Here is a 12,682-nt window from a genome sequence, read left to right on the forward strand (position 1 = left end):
TCTTGCCTTCAGTGAGTAAAATGCATTTCGGTCATGATATCAGGTCAGTCAAGGACATTCTCCTTCTAAGTCCTCAAACACTGCTTTAGTTTAAGGCTTGTCCACTGCATTTTAAGGCACGCAGCTATATCTACACAGTTAAGATGCTTCTTCTGAATCAATCCTGCCATCAGCACTCACATCATCTTCCTTTACATAGACATGGTACACCTTAGACTGTGAGCACATCTACTTTTCTCCACTGTTTTCTTAGTTGATTACTTTAGTACAGATGATCTCCATCTCCATCTGTGTATGAGACTTCATTCAAAAACTGGGAACTAGGCCTAGGTGATAAAACAATATTAATATCTATCATCACATCATCAGTAGCAATACGTTTTCGATAGAATGTTTCACTTATAATAAATTCAAACTACCAGGAAACCACGAGTATGCTAAGTTTGCCTTATAAGCACACCTCAAGCGTGTGCCCATTCCTTGATAATGAAGCGTGAGAAACTACCTGCAAGTATCATACATGGTTCTACATTTATGTGGCTTCTGTACAATCTCATCCGTACAATTCTGTACAATCGCATTATTTTAAACCCAAAAAACGATCAAAGACAAAGATCAATTTGCCCACAAAGTCACAGATAAAGTAAACACCATGCACAATTTTAAATCAATCATTCAATAAATGTTAAACCATCAGTCTAATTACAAACACTGATTCACATTAGCGTAGTTAGCAGGATAAGATTCTGTTCACCACAGAACAACAGCCCACTTATGAATTAATAGAGTATAATTAATAACTAAAAAACAATGTCTTAAATCGAGCGGCCGCTGTTTAAAGGACAAAGAGCTAAATGTTGATTTTTTTTCCCCCGCTTTTGACCATTTGACCATTATAGATACAAAACCGAAATCAGATACACTGTAATTCTGAGACACTGGCAACATTTTTAGATACAGCTGTATAATAAATTATTTGTGTGCCTTAATAAGAAAGGTGGTTAAATTCAAAATCGTGTTTAGATGTAGTCTTTTTCTCCTGCTGAAATTATATTTTTAAAAATAAACTACAATTAAATATTTTACTGTGATAAATGATTCAGTTACATTTTCCAGCCCTTGCTGGAAAACACACAAAAATGCAATGTATTGAAAATATATTCTGATGTATATTTATTTACTGTACATTTTGGAATGAACTAACCAACTGCAAAATATTTTATGTTCTTTTAGGGAGAACATAAATAGAAATGGCATCACTGTCCAATAATGCACAACTCACTGTATGGTGTAGACAGTCTGAAAATCATTATATTGTCAAGCTACTGCAAAAGTATGAAATTTATGACAATATATTTTTTTGGAAACTCAAGTGCCACAGCAAAGATGGAGAAAAATCATGCAGAGGATTATAGTCACACACACACCCAACCCACCTCCTGTTTTGGCAATGATGTGCAGGTCACTGGAGAGAGGCCCGTCTCCTACAGCAGTAAAGGCCAAAACTCTGATGTAATAGGTCTTGTTTGGAGTCAGATCCTGTATGGTTAGGAAATTTGCCCCACGTACCATCTCCTTCTCCCACTGGCTAACAGGCAGCGATGAATCTGATGTGTAATACACCCTGTAGCCAACCACCTGTCCGTTTGCCTCCTCTGGCTCCTCCCACTGTACCATTGCTGTGGAAACACTAAGCATACGACCTCTGACCCTGCGTGGTGGCGAACTAGGAGCTTGTTCGGCTGTGCGAGCCTCCACTGTTGGGCTGGGAGGCCCACGACCAATCGAATTCACAGCTATCACTCTGAACTGATAATGGGAGTAGGGGCTGAGCCCTCCGACACTGTAGCGAGTCGTTGCCACGGCGTCGATCTCTTTGAACGGGTCACGAGAAGAGGCAGGGCGGTGCTGGATGATGTAATAGGAAACAGGAAGTGGGTTTCCACTGTCCCACATCAGGGTTATACTGGTGGCAGAACGCTCCATTATGACTGGAGCTCCTGGTGGGTTTGGGAGAGCTGGAAGGAAAAGAGAACAAGAGAAGCTGAGAGTTATAATAATATAAATGTGTAAAGACTTAGTGTTCTTTAACCCTCTTTAAACCTTTTCTGAGTTTCTGATCATTCTTCCAAAATCGCATTTGTGAGGTCAGACACTGATGTTGGAGGAGAAGACCTGGCTCGCAGTCTCCGCTCTAATTCATTCCAAAGGTGTTCTATTGGGTTGAGGTCAGGACTGTGTACAGGTGCGCAGTCGTGTTTGAACAGGAAGGTCTGTTCCCGCAGTTGGGAGCATGAAACTGACCAGGGGCCAAACCCAACTCATCAGAAACAACCCCATACCATAATCCCCCCTCCACCAAACTTCACACTTGGCTCAACACTGTCAGACAAGTACCGTTCTCTTGGGAATTCCCAGTGTCCAGTGTGCCAGTGGCTTCACACCACTGCATTCGACGCTTTGCATTGCACTTGGTGATGTAAGGCTTGGATGCAGCTTCTCGGTCATGGAAACCCATTTCATGAAGCTCTCTACACACTGTTCTTGAGCTAATCTGAAGGCCACATAAAGTTTGGAGGTCTGTAGCCATTGACTCTGCAGAACGTTGGCGACCTCTGCACACAATGCACCTCAGCATCCACTTACCCAGCCCTGTCAATTTACGTGGCCTACAACTTTGTGGGGTGAGTTGCTGTCGTTCCCAATCGCTTCCACTTTGTTAGAAGCTGACAGCTGACTGTGGAATATTTACGACTGGGCTTGCACAGGTGGCATCCTATCACGGTACCAGGCTGGAATTCACTGAGCTCCTGAGAGCAACCCATTCTTTCAAAAAAATGTTTGTAGAAGCAGTCTGCATGGCTAGGTGCTTGGTTTTACACACCTGTGGCCTTAGAACTGATTGAAACTGAATTCAATGATTTGGTCAGGTGAGTGAATATTTTTGGCAATATAGTGTAATAAGAGAAACTGAAACACTGTTGCGCACTTATATGTGCAGTTGTCATGATTTAAGATAAGGACCACATTGGACTTTGAAAGTAAGAACGGTAATTTAAAGGCTAGAATATTTCATAATTTTCATTTTGCATTGTACACAAATAAAAACTATTTCACAAGATATCATCCCTCTACTTGGCTGGCATGCTCAACTGTACATTTTAGATTTGTTTCTCTGTACTGTAGTTATTTTTCATGCTCTGATCATGTTGCTACTGTAAATATTTTCTGATTGCTTTATGTTAATTCTTTATTTTATCACCTTAAACCCTAAATATAACCCTACTTATTAGTATATAAGCATACACTGTACATTATGTTTAATATATGTGTGTGGTAAGCTTGCCTTTGACAGTGATCTGTGCGACAGTTTCAATAACACCAAGAGTGGACATGGCGACGCAGGTGTAGTTGGCTGACTGCCGGACATCTGTGAGCTCCAGAACGTTCTTTCCAATTGGCATGTCATCCTCCGGTGTTAAATCCTCAGTTCCCAGCATCCACTTCACATAAGGCATAGGCACGCCGACTGCCTGGCACGTAATGTTCACCCCTCCCCCTGGCATGATTTCATAATCCATAGGTGGAACCGAAAAGCGGGGAGGGACTCGCCGCACTGCCGAAGCAATGAGAGAGAAATTATTATCTCCACCAACAGAAGTGCTTGTTATCCCTAGTAACATTACATGAAATCCCATTTTTACCACATCTGGTATTTGTTCAAGGGTAAATGACTGCCAGGGTTTGTTTAAATAAATATGCAGGCAAACTGTAACTGAGATCATGCAACCTTTATAAAAAATATTTTAAAAAATGATCTATGCATGAACAAATACAACTATAACGTCTTACTTTTGTCATTATTATGTAGGGTACTCTAATTCACATATATGCAGTCCATTATGCATTTGACCAAATTATTAAAAAAGGCTGGGAGTAAATGTGTAAGATTGATGTTGGCAGAATGGGCACTGCACTCACCATCTCTCAGCTCTGAGGGGATGTAAGAGAAATGGAAGAAAGGCAGAACAGCAAAAGAACAACATCAAAGGGAAGAGAAAAAATAAACCCAGATTAGACAGCACTATCTACAGGTGAGGAGGAGAACAAAACGAAGACAGGAAAACTAAAGAGAAGCTATTGTGCTTTTGTTCTGTCTACACATCACCCATAATCGCACCTCTGACGTAGAGATTGGCCGGCGTTGAGTAGCGTGTTCCGTCACTGTTTGTGGCAACACATTCATATTTCCCCTGGTCAGTTTCTTCACTACGGTCAATCTGTAGTGCACCTGAATACACACACACACACACACACACACACACACACACACACACACACAGATACACAAACACATAGGAGAAAACGTTTTCAAAATACACACTCAAAACCATGATCAATATTAATTCAGCCTGGTCTATTCTGTCTGTGAGTGTGTTAGCTCGGTTCCTCACACATCCTCTTGCCTCATCCTACTGGCATGAATACAGGTCAGGGTGCTTTATCAGACTGACAAGGCGGATCAATAGAGAATTAATGCCTTGTAATGGGAAAACGTGTGTTCTGCCGTTCCATTAGAGCTTTCTGAGAGACTTCATCTTCAGCGGACCTTCGCAATTGACAGCTCAGCAAGACAGACCCAACAAAAGCCTTGCCTTCCGAATGAAAAAAAGGGGGGAAAAAAAGAAAATGCCAAAGACAAGGGCTGGCATTAAAAGAAGGATATTAAAAAGAAATCCTTTAAAATGGAGTCAGCTTTTTCCATGGATTGACTCACAGGGGCCAGAGAATAAGAAAAAGTTAATAAAAAAATGATAGTCATAGGGAGATAAAAGGCACAAGGAGAGAGAGAGAAGAAATATCCGCCCATAGAGGATCATAGGAAACAAATATATACACAACTTCCATTAAATAGGCAAAAAGATGCTTCATTAGAGAGAGTGTCCAAGACGGGACTTGCTGAAAGATGAAATGCGGTTTCATTAGAGAACAAAAGAGATGGACAGATCCACAGAGGGATCAGGAGAGTGGCAAAAACAGATAGCAAAAAAAGAAACCAGTGTTTGTGAGCTAACTGAGAGACATTCACAGAAATGTTTATTCATTTATTAGTCTATTACCCATTTCATAACATTAAAAAAAAGGCAGAGCCAGGTCAATTCGAACTGTGTCAAAACAGATTACATGAACTAAATTTAGAGAACTTGATTTTAATTGTAATAATCAAGGCGTGGTTTCAGCTTCCTAAAATGAATAGTAATATAGAAATCATTCGAATATAGAAAATAACCAAATCTGCCAATCAAATGAATGCTTCAAATAAATCGTTATTAAAAACATTTGCACACTGGGAAACACACAAACACGTCATGTGAACATATCTTAAAATACAAGAAGGAAGTAGATTTATCATGAAGAAACAGCCATGGCTGGCATGATAAATATAATCCCTAGGAATGACAGGGTTAATTGTTGGAAAATAGACTGTGATGAGCATATGACTAGGAGAGAGAGGGAAGGAAAATAACAGGAAGAACAAGAAAGAATAAAAGATAGATAGTAAGAAAGAGAGTGAGAGAGAGATAGAGAGAGAGAGAGAGAGTAAGTGAATAGTGATGGGCTGAATGGCATGGTTAGCTTTAGACTCTTACCTCTGATTGGTGTACCCCCTGGATGGGTGAGAATGAAAGCAGATGAGAGATTAAAGAAAAGAGTTAGTGCAGCGAGAGAGAAGAAGAAGAAGAAGAAGAAGAGAAATAAACACAGAGAAAGACAGAGAGAGAGAGTGGGAGAAAGAGAGAGAGAAAGGGCATGTAATTCTTCATGTCTTAAGTGCTAAATGAGTCTCAGTTAACATAAATCCTCCATATGAGGTTGCTCATCCCCAATATAACAGAAGAAAACAGAAACCGTAAGAGTGCCTTCTTGACAATTCCAATGCTATTAACACTCAAGACAGGCAGATTCACATCGGCAGAGCAGGAGAGGAAACAAGGAAGCCACGGGTATGGGAGGAGAGAATCCACTGGAACATTTTGCATTAGAAGAGCATTAAAAAATTGGTCAGGCTAGATATAGAGAGCGAGAGAGAAACATAGGCAGAGAGAGAGAGAGAGAGAGAGAGAGAGAGAGAGAGAGAGAGAGAGAGCGCATTGATGTAGGTTCTCTGATGGCAAGGGGCACTGAGTGAGTGAGATAGTGAGCGAGTGAGCCACTGAGTGAAGGAGTGAGGGAGAGTGAGAGAGATTGAGTGAAAGTGACACAGGTTAATTTCCACATGTTAAAGGGGTAGCACTCGGGTGAAGATGTCTAACTCTACATGATCAGGGTGCATATTAAAACTTGTGTGTGAGCATGGGCTGGTGTTTTTGTGTGTGTGTGTGTGCGTGTGTGTTTTTGTTTGTATGACTGTGTAACGTGAGGCTAACTATGGAGTTAGGTGCAATATTGTGTACCATGCAGTTTATCCAGACTGGTATTTTGAGGGAGTGTGTGGCACTGTGCATTGTGCTGAGTGCGCAAGTGCGTGTGTGTTGTGCCTCAGTGTAAGAGACTTACCAAAGGACTCTGTAGATCAAAACACAGAAAAAGAGACAGCACATGGATCACTTTTCATTCTTTCACAGGAAGAACGGCGTGTATGAGAGACTGTCTGTGTGTGAGTGTTTGTCGACATTGCAAGGTTAGAAACAAGAAAAGAAGAAAAACAGCAAAGCTAATCATTCAGTCTTTCTGAAAGCATCTGCACACTCACGCACAGGGACCTACCTGAGCGTAGCTGTTTGATACGCCCGTGAGAGTGTGTGTCGATTGGAAGGAAGTCTTTGAACCATGTAATCTCGGGGTCTGGAGTGCCACTGGCAGCACATAGCATGGTGGCTGTGCGAGAGCGCTCCACCACCTTCAGCTGGGGGCCCATGTCTATGGACGGGAACCCAGAAGGGAGCTGGTCCTCTGGAAGGCACACATACACATTGATTGTCATACCACGAATGTAAGTAGTTTTGCAACAAATATGTCCTAAATATGACCTAAAGAGTGCAGGTTAATCGAAAAAAGTGTGTGCTGTTCATTCTGATTTATTTTAGAGACACAATTTGAGTTTTTAATGATTGCAAGGGGCATGGAAGAACCTGAATTCTCAGGTGTGTTTAGGATCATTCTCCTGCTGTTGAAGCCATTGTGGACTGATACTCTGGAGGTGTGTTTAAGATCACTAGTCTATCTTCATCTTCATCTTCAGCTTTGTGTGATGTTTGCTGGTATAACATGAAATATATGAAATATATTTTTCTCTCTACCAGTGCTTTAAAACGTTATTACAGCCTTCTCCTTCTATGACAGCATCAATTATTTTAATCATCTTCTTCACACACAGGTTTTAATTGTTGAAAAAAAAAAAACATTTATCTTGAATTTCATGTCTTGTGGAGATCAATTAATCAACTACTTACAGTAACAGACATTTTCCCCAGTTCATGGACTTGGGATGCATGGTGGTACTTTAGAGAACGTTTAAATTAGTGGGCACTAAACTGGGTTAATATGATTTCTATTCTACTGCGGAATTAGAATCTAGATAATAAGGTAAAACATATATTTTGAAATTATATTTCACTTTTGAAAAAAAAAAAAAAAAAAAAAAACGTAAGGCTGACAAAGGTAAAATTAAGGATGGCTTTTCTGATCAAACAGGCTATATATCACAGCAGGTGTTGCTCTTGTTTGTACCCACTTTTGCAATGGTGAAAGTAGATATTGGCAGGTTAAGACCCTGTGTGGGGTTAGAACCTGCAGTTACACCTGGGGTGTAGTTTATTTTTTTACACACATGGTCAGAATGGGTAGTCACTGAAATAACTTGAAATTGACTAAATTTCTTGAAAATCAACGGATGAAAACCCTAGCCCTAATCCTAACCCTGAAGAAAAATGCTGGTACCCTTAACTTAATATTTTGTTGCACAACCTTTTGAGGCAATCACTGCAATCAAGCCATTTCTGTAACTCTCAATGAGATTTCTGCACATGTCCACAGGTATTTTGGCCCACTCCTAGTGAGCAAACTGCTCCAGCTGTCTCCCAGGTTTAAAGCGTGCCTTCTCCAGATGTTCAATAGAACTTCCATTTTGCTCCACAAAGCCTTGATGGTCTTGAAATGCCATTGTACCCAGCAAAGATTCAAGACACCCTGTGCCAAATGCAGCAAAGCAGCCCCAGAACATAACCAAAGGTACAATGGTCTTTTCTTTGTAGGCTTCATATTAGAGTCTGTGAACATAGAGCTGATGCGACTTGTCCAAAACCTCTAGATTTGCTTTTAACAGTGGTTTCCTCCTTGATCGTCCTCTTTGGCTAAGACAGCGACAGGTGGTGCAAACTGACTGACACTGACATTTGACCTTGGAGTTCACCTCTAATCTGTCTGGAAGTTGTTCTGAGCTTTGGTTAACACTCGTATTATCCCTCTCTTCTATTTGTCATCAATTCTCCTCTTGTGGCCATGTCCCAGGAGCTTGGCTACAGTCTCGTAGACCTTAAACTTCTGAAAAATATGCGCTGTAGTGAACTGTAGTGACATCGAGCTGTTTGGAGGCGGTCTTAAAGCCTTTCCCTTTAACATGTTAACAACTCTCTCCTTAGCTTTCTGTGGACCATGTTCGGTGTGGCACACACCATGATCCCAAACAGCACAGTGACTACCTTTCACCCTTTAAATAGGCAGACTGACAGATTACAAGTTTGATGCTAACTACAGGACACAGCATAGTTGAACATATCCCTTGAGTCAAATTGTTATATTTATGCATTTTAATCTTCAGTCATCATTTTTGAACCACAGTTCAGTTTCCACACTTTTTGCCGCATCACCCCACCAAGTAATCATGTCTTACGTTATTTTCTTCTTTCTTCTTTGTCTCTGTCTTTTATTAATGACTATTTATGTAAAGCTGCTTTGTGACGACAACAGTTGTAAAAAGCGCTATACAAATAAAACTGACTTGACTTGACTTGACTAGTAATAGATATTTTTTAATGCCATTTGCATTGTTTATGATAAGGTCTCTCTCTCTCTCTCTGCCTTGTGATTTTTACCCACAGTTAACAACAAAGAAGCTTCAACTGAGAATATTTCATGTGCATTTCTGCTTCACCAGTCTGGGTTACTCTGCCTGCCCATGACATCTTCTTCACACACAGCTTCAGTCACATTAAGGACTCAGATCACTGGTTAGCTCAAATATGTCGATGATAAGTTCTGACAGGTGACCTCTTGTGATATGAAGGCAGGCAAACATAAAATAGCACACTAGGACAAGCTTCCTGAAAAGCACTGCATGATGTTAACATCATAGTTGAACAATATATGACCACCTAAATATTCCACAAATATAACTGCATTTAATTTAGCACTTTCACAATAATCTGATTAAACATTTTTCTCCAATTTAGAATTGCTACAGACTGCTCTTCATGAGCAAACTGCTAAAGCTGTCTCAGGTTTAAAGGGTGCCTTCTCCGTACTGCATGTTTTAGCTCCTTCCAGAGATGTTCAACAGGATTTACATTTCACTCCAGAATGCCTTGATAGCCTTGAGATTTCATTGTACCCTTCACAGATCCAAGACACCCTGTGACAGATGCAGAAAAGCAGCCCCAGAACATAACAGAGCCTCCTCCATATTTCACAGTAGGTACAGTGGTCTTTGTATGCTTCATTTTCGCGGCTGTGAACATAGAGCTGATGTGCCTTTAAAAAAAAAGCTCCAGTTTCCTCCTCGGTTGTCTTCCATGCCAACTGACACACCTTGTATATATGCATTCTGCTGATATTTCATCAAATTTAGCACTTCCACAATATTGTGATGAAACATTTTTTTCTCCAATTTAGAATCAACCCAGATTAAAATGCATCTTCATTTGTCAGCGATGATTAACTGGTGATAAACTTACTATTGTTTAGTTAAATCTGTTTTTACTGTCACCTAACTGTACATTTCTAAAATGTAATGTATAACCAATAGAGAAAAAAAAATGAAAGTAAAGCCATTTCCCTTTTGGGAAATTCCTGTTTAAGAATTTATGAAATTCTCCACTTTAGCAGAGTAGGCCGAATTAAAAACTGCAAGGTAAGGTGACAGTATGAGTCTCTTCAGAAGATGAATTAAGCAGAGTGTCTGCTCACCGCGGAGGACAGTGAGGCGGGTAGAGGCACTGATCTCTCCGGCCTCATTAGACGCCACACACTCATAGACGGCCTCATCACGAGGAGTCCGCAGGGGTTGGACCCGCAACACTGAGCCAGAGCCATCCTCAAACTCAATCACCTACAGAGAATGTGTGTGTGAGAGAGAGCGAGAAAGAGAGAGCAAAACAGATAGGAAGGGTAACAGACAGTAAGTTAATGTCCAAAAGAAAGTCCACAGAAAGAGAGAAAAAGACCAAGACAAAAACCAACAGCAAGAAGAGCCAAAAAGAAAATGGGATAGATAAAGATAAAAATGAAAAAAGCAGGATAAGACTGTATGAGATGAAGACAAAGCAATTGTGGCAGGACGACAGTCAGACTGTGTGAGCTTGTGTGGGAGAGAGATATCAGCAGGTGGCTTATGGCATATCCAATATGGTCCATGTGTGTCAGTATAGGACTGCACACTCAGGTTTCTGATATTCTGGTAACTGCTATATGTAAGTCAATCTGAGTGTGTATAGCAGGGCTACACAATACAGACAAAACACACCAAATAAACAAAAGTATTGGGACATCTGCTAATTTACTGTCTCTTCCGAAATCAAGGAAGGCTTTATGCTAGATTTTGGAGCATTGCTGTGAGCGTTAGAGAGGTCAGGATGTTGGATGAACACCACCCCAACCACCCAACTCATCCCAAAAATACTGGATGAAGCACCATCATTCCAGAGAACGCAGTTCCACTGCTCCACAGCTCAATGTTGGGGAGCATTAAGAATGCTGCCAATAACTTCATGTTTATCTGCTCCAGGGTGTCCTATTCTTTTGGCAATACTTTTCTACAGGGACTAGAAAAGCATGTGTGTTTCGCACATCTGTGTCAACAATGGGTGCAACTTAATAGTAGCAAACATTTGGATCTACAGTATACTAGTACTATGATTATATTGTGATATAATCACAGTACTAGTATTGTGATTGTAATATATTCCACATATTTTAGTGAATTGATTATATTGACTAAACACACTAAATAAGCCAATATTGTGACATTTAACAAATGACATATTGTTTATTTATGTATATTTAACAATGACTAATGTTTCTTGGTATCTGTGTGTACCTCAAATCTCTGATTGGTGACTTTTTTGCCTTTTCTGCTCCAGGAGATTCTGGGTTGTGGGTCTCCTGTTGCTTGGCACACAAAGGAGGCAACGCCACCCTGTACACCTGTTTGATCAGTGGGTGTCCGAGTAAAACGAGGAGGACCTAAGAGGGAGAGAAAGCGACAGGGAATGAATTGCTTTAGTTGCTTTAGTTGGACATGCATGGCATGATGATGAACTTTCTGATGGAACCTCACTGAGAGCATCAGCCATACTACCCAAAAGCACGGCGTCTGACAGTCTCCTTTTAACTGCAATTATATCTGCAAATACATCTATTGGCAATAGACCTTCATATGCTGTGAGGAAATCTTAAAAAAAATAACATTTACTAAGATTATTGCCCCCATTTCAAAATATTGTACAATGGTAACTATCAAAGAAGCAGCAAACAACTGCTGTAACCCATCAGGATTATGGAAATCAGATGGACTTGTTTCAAAATATTAATTGACAGTGTTGAACAGGCATTAATGCAGTCCACACTTCCACAAGAAACGTCTATCGTTTAAAATGAAAAATCAGATGGGTTTTTATCACTAATTTCTCCTGTACAACATCTGGATAATTTGACCCTTCCTCTCTAGAGAGGCTACCCAGGTGCTTGTTCAGTCTCTCGTCACTTCAAGACTTCACTACTGCAACTCTCTTCTGGCTGCTCTCCCTCTGCGCACCATCAAGAATGGACCAGCCCCTCCATACTTGATGGCAATGGTCAAAAGTCGATCTGCACCAAAAGCCCTTAGAGTTTCAAGTACGGCTCAGTCCAACCCGCCATCCCCTAAAACCCTCTGGCGTTTCTTTAACTTCTTCTGCTTACGAATGTATTCACCGACAGTAAGCGAGACCCCCAAAGTTTCACGTCAATGCAGCATTAATGTTTCAGATAAGTCTACATGCAGAGAATATATGAAGTCCATTTTATCCAGTAAGTGGTTCTCAAGCGGATTCCCTTACTATCTAACCAGTGCATTAATCCAGTCACTGGATCAGGCCATGACGCAGTGGACACTCACACTAATCTGCTGTCTGTTCCACTGACCAAGAGCAAAAGTCAAAAGCATGCAGAAGCAATGGGTTTTAGCCCCTCTTCCTAGGATAGTATTTTGTATGTGTGTGTGTGGGTGGGTGCATGTGTGGTCACCCCAGATGACTTAAGATGAAATCACCATATCCTCTTTGTGTGCTTTAATTTTACATAGAAATCTTAATCCTGAAAACCCTCCACACAGACGTACATACTCAATGCGTATGCACACATATTTGTGTGTGTGAGCTGTATGAATATTGTGATTAAAAAATGTATGAGTTCAAATGTGTCCACT

The 12,682-nt window shown here is 40.6% G+C and overlaps 1 protein-coding gene across 7 annotated transcripts in view; it reads right to left on the reverse strand.

Moving 5' to 3' along the window:
* The window catches only part of ptprdb (protein tyrosine phosphatase receptor type Db), a 115,209-nt gene that overhangs the window by 32,404 nt on the left and 70,123 nt on the right, over positions 1-12,682 (reverse strand). For 3 of the 7 annotated variants that reach the window (XM_072669835.1, XM_072669830.1, XM_072669831.1), the window contains 8 exons: positions 11,315-11,460; positions 10,186-10,327; positions 6,769-6,954; positions 6,559-6,567; positions 5,652-5,669; positions 4,181-4,291; positions 3,347-3,616; positions 1,437-2,018 (listed from right to left, as the gene is read on the reverse strand). In XM_072669835.1, coding sequence (XP_072525936.1) covers positions 1,437-2,018; positions 3,347-3,616; positions 4,181-4,291; positions 5,652-5,669; positions 6,559-6,567; positions 6,769-6,954; positions 10,186-10,327; positions 11,315-11,460 — 1,464 coding nt within the window. The remainder of the gene's footprint in view (positions 1-1,436; positions 2,019-3,346; positions 3,617-4,180; positions 4,292-5,651; positions 5,670-6,558; positions 6,568-6,768; positions 6,955-10,185; positions 10,328-11,314; positions 11,461-12,682) is intronic. The other 4 variants (XM_072669837.1, XM_072669833.1, XM_072669834.1 and 1 more) reach the window with 2 other exon arrangements.

Source organism: Salminus brasiliensis, chromosome 24, assembly GCF_030463535.1.
Source record: "Salminus brasiliensis chromosome 24, fSalBra1.hap2, whole genome shotgun sequence".
Taxonomy (NCBI): Eukaryota; Metazoa; Chordata; class Actinopteri; order Characiformes; family Bryconidae; genus Salminus; species Salminus brasiliensis.